Source organism: Hylaeus volcanicus, chromosome 6 (genome assembly GCF_026283585.1).
Source record: "Hylaeus volcanicus isolate JK05 chromosome 6, UHH_iyHylVolc1.0_haploid, whole genome shotgun sequence".
In the NCBI taxonomy this organism is placed as follows: domain Eukaryota; kingdom Metazoa; phylum Arthropoda; class Insecta; order Hymenoptera; family Colletidae; genus Hylaeus; species Hylaeus volcanicus.
In genome coordinates this window covers 1,623,700-1,628,140 of record NC_071981.1, presented here as the reverse complement: position 1 = coordinate 1,628,140, position 4,441 = coordinate 1,623,700, and the positions used below count along the sequence as shown (strand labels likewise).

General features: G+C 35.8%; 1 protein-coding gene across 2 annotated transcripts in view; it reads left to right on the top strand.

Annotated features, from left to right (window-relative positions):
* The window catches only part of LOC128879010 (neuropeptide CCHamide-2 receptor-like), a 43,599-nt gene extending 39,389 nt beyond the window's left edge, over nt 1-4,210 (top strand). Inside the window, exons 6-8 of one of the 2 annotated variants that reach the window (XM_054127772.1) lie at nt 1,102-1,316; nt 2,482-2,720; nt 3,518-4,210. In XM_054127772.1, coding sequence (XP_053983747.1) covers nt 1,102-1,316; nt 2,482-2,710 — 444 coding nt within the window. In that variant the 3' untranslated portion in view covers nt 2,711-2,720; nt 3,518-4,210. Of the gene's footprint in view, nt 1-1,101; nt 1,317-2,481; nt 3,218-3,517 lie in introns of those variants that run through there. The other variant, XM_054127771.1, reaches the window with a different exon arrangement.
* The last annotated feature ends 231 nt before the right edge of the window (nt 4,211-4,441 follow it).

Below are 4,441 nucleotides of genomic sequence, written 5' to 3'. Positions count from 1 at the left end.
TGCCTTTTGATTACCCATGTTTAACATGCATTCATTATATTAGTATATATCACAAATGCATAAAATTCGCAGTTTAGTAATAAGCAAGTGTTCGACTTTCGTTTAGCTTCGAGATTCGTTAACGTAAATATTCAAGAGTTACCACGACTTGATTTCCATCAGTGAAATCTCAGGAATTGTCTTTCATAGGAGCGAGTTATAACTCTCGTTGTTGTTTTGATGATAATAAGCAACGCCCCGAGAAGTTAATCCTTAATTAAATTTTCATATACTGGATGAAGGGCTTCTGCGACACGAGGATCTAAAGCTGGTTCATGACGGTACTCTGTATCCTTGTCACTCGCTCTAACTTTTCTCCACTCCTTCCACCTAGAAGCTCTTGGACGATAATTCTCTTGACTTGGCTATTTATTAACCGAGCATTTATATACATAAGTTCACGGATCGCTGCTCGGAGGATAATTAAAAGAAAGGCTCTGCACATATTTCGAACAGTGTATTATTTCAGTGGAATAATAAATTTGTAAATTAATACGTTAATGAATTAATAAATTATTATATTAATACTACGTTCGATGTTTCCAAATTCCGAATGGTTTCATTAGAAATATGTTCACGAATAAACTTTACATGTGTACATATTTATAATTAGACTGCGGATCTTTATGCAAAATATCAAATCTTCGCGAACGTGCCTACAGAAATCAAACCTAAATAGGAATTCATTTTATTCGGCAAATATTATAACATGAACTTTACTTTCAATCTCTTTTATATTCTTGCATATTGTTTGCATTTTATAGGTTCTTGTACGTTTATTATAAAATATATTTATTTGGATAAAACAGACCTACGATTTAATCGAGACAAATTGCTTCGATAAACATGGAGGATCTAAATTTAATTGAATTTAATGAAATCCTTTCGCTGATTTATTTCAAAGGTCTCTCCTCTAAAAGAGATGCTAAAAGAAATTTTTTGAAAGTTCTACGTTAGAATATCCCGTTATTTAAACGATGAGAGCATCCCTGGATCACAAACTTGGGTTACGTCTGGATGGCAGCCAACGCGTTAATATGTATCGTTGGGTTTGATCGATAGGTTGGAAAGATGGTGATCGCCTTCGTGATCATCTTTGTAATTTGTTTCCTGCCGTATCACACGTTCATGCTGTGGTTCCACTTCTGCCCGTCGTCCAAGGAGGATTTCGACGACTTCTGGCACGCATTCAGGATCCTCGGCTTCTGTCTGAGCTTCGTCAACAGCTGCGTCAATCCGATAGCCCTGTACTTTGTCAGCGGGACCTTCCGCAAGAGGCGAGTGTCATACTAAACGAGTCATAACTCACAAGAAGTAATCAATCCATAACACTCGACCTATTTCGATTTCAACTGACCACCTCAACTTTGCGATAAACGATACGAAAATTTTGCAATTTTAACCCTTTCAGTCCTAAATTATTTCTTCTTTCTCGTATCATGGAAAACAAATTTTTAAAATCCCAATAAGGTAATTTTCGAGGAAAACTGATCTCTCTTCATGTGCACAAATAAGGACATTTTTAATTTACAACGCTATTAATTAACAACGCCAGGTCTGAAAGGGTAAACACGGAAGGATACAGATTTCCTTGTGAATTTTTTAAATTTCAATCAAAACGCAATGGCGATCCTTCAATATCATATCCCGCAACGGAACAATGGGTAAAATTGTATAGTTTGGTGGGAGAGGAAGCCATGACAGAGGAGGCAATTGCATTTGTTGAAGAAATTGTCTTGGAGTGACAAATGCTCTGTGGTCAAGGAGATTGCTCTGTAAATTTATCTGTCTGAACCATAGTTTCTCAACCTTTTTTGGCGCACCGCCCTCTTTTCAAAACTTTCCTTCTTTCACTGTTCTCGAGTAAACCATATCGCGTAAGAAGCCGCTCATTAATTACATTAAGGATAGTTTCAGCTCCTTTTGATCCTTCTCCAACCCCATGAAACCAAAACGAAGATTTCACGGACCCTCTCTCCCGATTCTTCTATCAAATTTTACCTAGTGTTCCTAATGGCATTAAATATGTCGTTAGAAAAGGTTCAATTACATTAAAACAATATTATAATTACACATAAATTTTTCAACCTCCTCCTTCTCGAAACTTTTACGTAATTAACCCTTTCAGACCTGTATTGTACCCATTCAGATCGAAGTATTGTTCGGGACATATTTATTCTGTTACTACCCATTGCCTCACAACATTTTTCATCATGTAACGGGACATGAATTTCGCCTATTCGAAAATAAAAAGATTTTCAATCCCAAAAATAAATATAAAATCCTAATACTGCAATTTACACAGAAAACAGATTTTTCATCATTTGTACAAACAAAAACGTTCAACAATGACATCCCTTTTCGTTTCGCGATTAAATGAAAAAAAATTGTTGGGAAACCACGATTTCGGTTGTTAATTGAAAGATAGAATTCCCATCGCAGATTCAACGAGTACCTGTGCTGTCGCCTGTCGAAGAGGTCCTTGAGCGTTTGTCGAACGGAAACGACGGGTAGTTTAGAGAGGAACGGTAATCGTTTGACTCAAAGAAGACGGATCGGAGGACACGGTGGCCATTACGAAACCAGTTTCGGATCTACGTTTCGAAGGCACACTCAGGAACTGAACTCAACCGCTGTTTTCGAGCTGGGGAGCGAGGAGAGGCCTACCTGAGACTTAGGTTGTAAGTAATTTTCAATGACGATCAACGGAAGCACCACGATGCGTTCGCGAACGCGTGTGCAGACAAAATCGAGAATCGAGGACCACTAGAGAGGAAGAAGAAAGTTAAGTAAATGTTTTAATAACAACGCACACTGCCGCTGGAATGTATGATGCCCCTCTTTCGATTTTCAAAGTCGCTTTATTTTATTTATTTATTTATTCATTGCATGGATTCGTATCGAAAGGATAGTGCAAAATGCGAAACCAACCTGTCCAGACGAGAATAGATTTAAGAATACGCTTCCAACTTTATGCAAACTAAAAGTGATTGATAATACGCGACAGCGAAAATTGAGGGGAAATTATAATAAATCATGAAAAATGACGAATCCGAAGCAGCGGGTGTCTGTTACGAATTGTAAGGGTATCGTCGTCGCTTAGTTAATTGTAAAAGAGGAACATTTTTGTAATTAACGAAAGGAAACCAATAAATAATTGGACGTTTCAACAATAATTACATTACGTCGAAATCGTTCTTTCAATCGTTCGTTCAGGAACATTTTTATTATTTCTATATTTTCTACATAATTAACAATCTATTTGTTTCTATTTCTTCTAATCTAGGCATGGGAACAATATCGATTTATTTTTTCGTGCTTGATAGAATAAAATATTTCAAAAAATCCTTATTGTTAATATTTTTAAAAGTGCTTTTAAGAAATCCAAGCACGTTAAATTAAACGTCGTTCCCGTTTCGTTTTACGCAAGAATTTATCGCTGTTACGAACTTTTTGCACGCTTTAATCTGTTTCATAGGATGACCCCCCGTAGACCAATCTCCAGACATATTTCTCGGGAAGAGTTCAAAACGTCGCGCTTTTTCTAGATAGAATCCCAGCTATGCATCACGGCTGAGGCGGTATCACGTACCAAGCCAAGGACGCGAACATCCACCTCTGATAACTGAAAATAATGTGCCTAGTCTTTTACTTTTTGCCATTATGTAATAGTTATTAATATTCATTTTTGCTTCATTATCCTGTGCTATTCGATTACATTTTATTTGTACACTCTGCTATTCGTGTAAAGGGTGAGATATTTAAGGGGTTGCACCAACAATGGGGGGTAGGAAACAATCAAAATTTCTTCTAAATCTAAATTTTGTTCTTATTTCTATATTTTCTATAGAATTAATGATGTATCTATTTCTATTTCTTTTGATATAAATTTTTATCGGTATTCGATGTTATTTTAATTTTATTCTACTTTTGGTTTTAATCTCTGATGGAAACAGACACGAATGAACCTTAGGTATGAGGACAGTATCAATTTGTTTCCGTCATGCTTGATGCAAGTGAATAAAATATTTTTACAAATTTCTTTCAATCTAAATTTGTATTGGTATTCGATGTTATTTTAATTTTATTCTACTTTTGATTTTAATCTCTGATGGAAACAGACACGAATGAACCTTAGGTATGAGGACAGTATCAATTTGTTTCCTTCATGATTGATGCAAGTGAATAAAATATTTGTAAAAATACTTATTGTTAATATTTCTACTGTTTTGAGTCCATTACTAGGCCCAGGAGGAAACCAAGTTTTTTCCTTTTACCTCTATCGCTTCCTCCCTCTTCCAGTACCATTTCCAGATCATCACATTAGCACCATTAATAGTTTCCTAATTAAAAGCTTGTAGGTGCAGGTATAAACCAAGTAAAAAGCAAGTACAAAAGTATC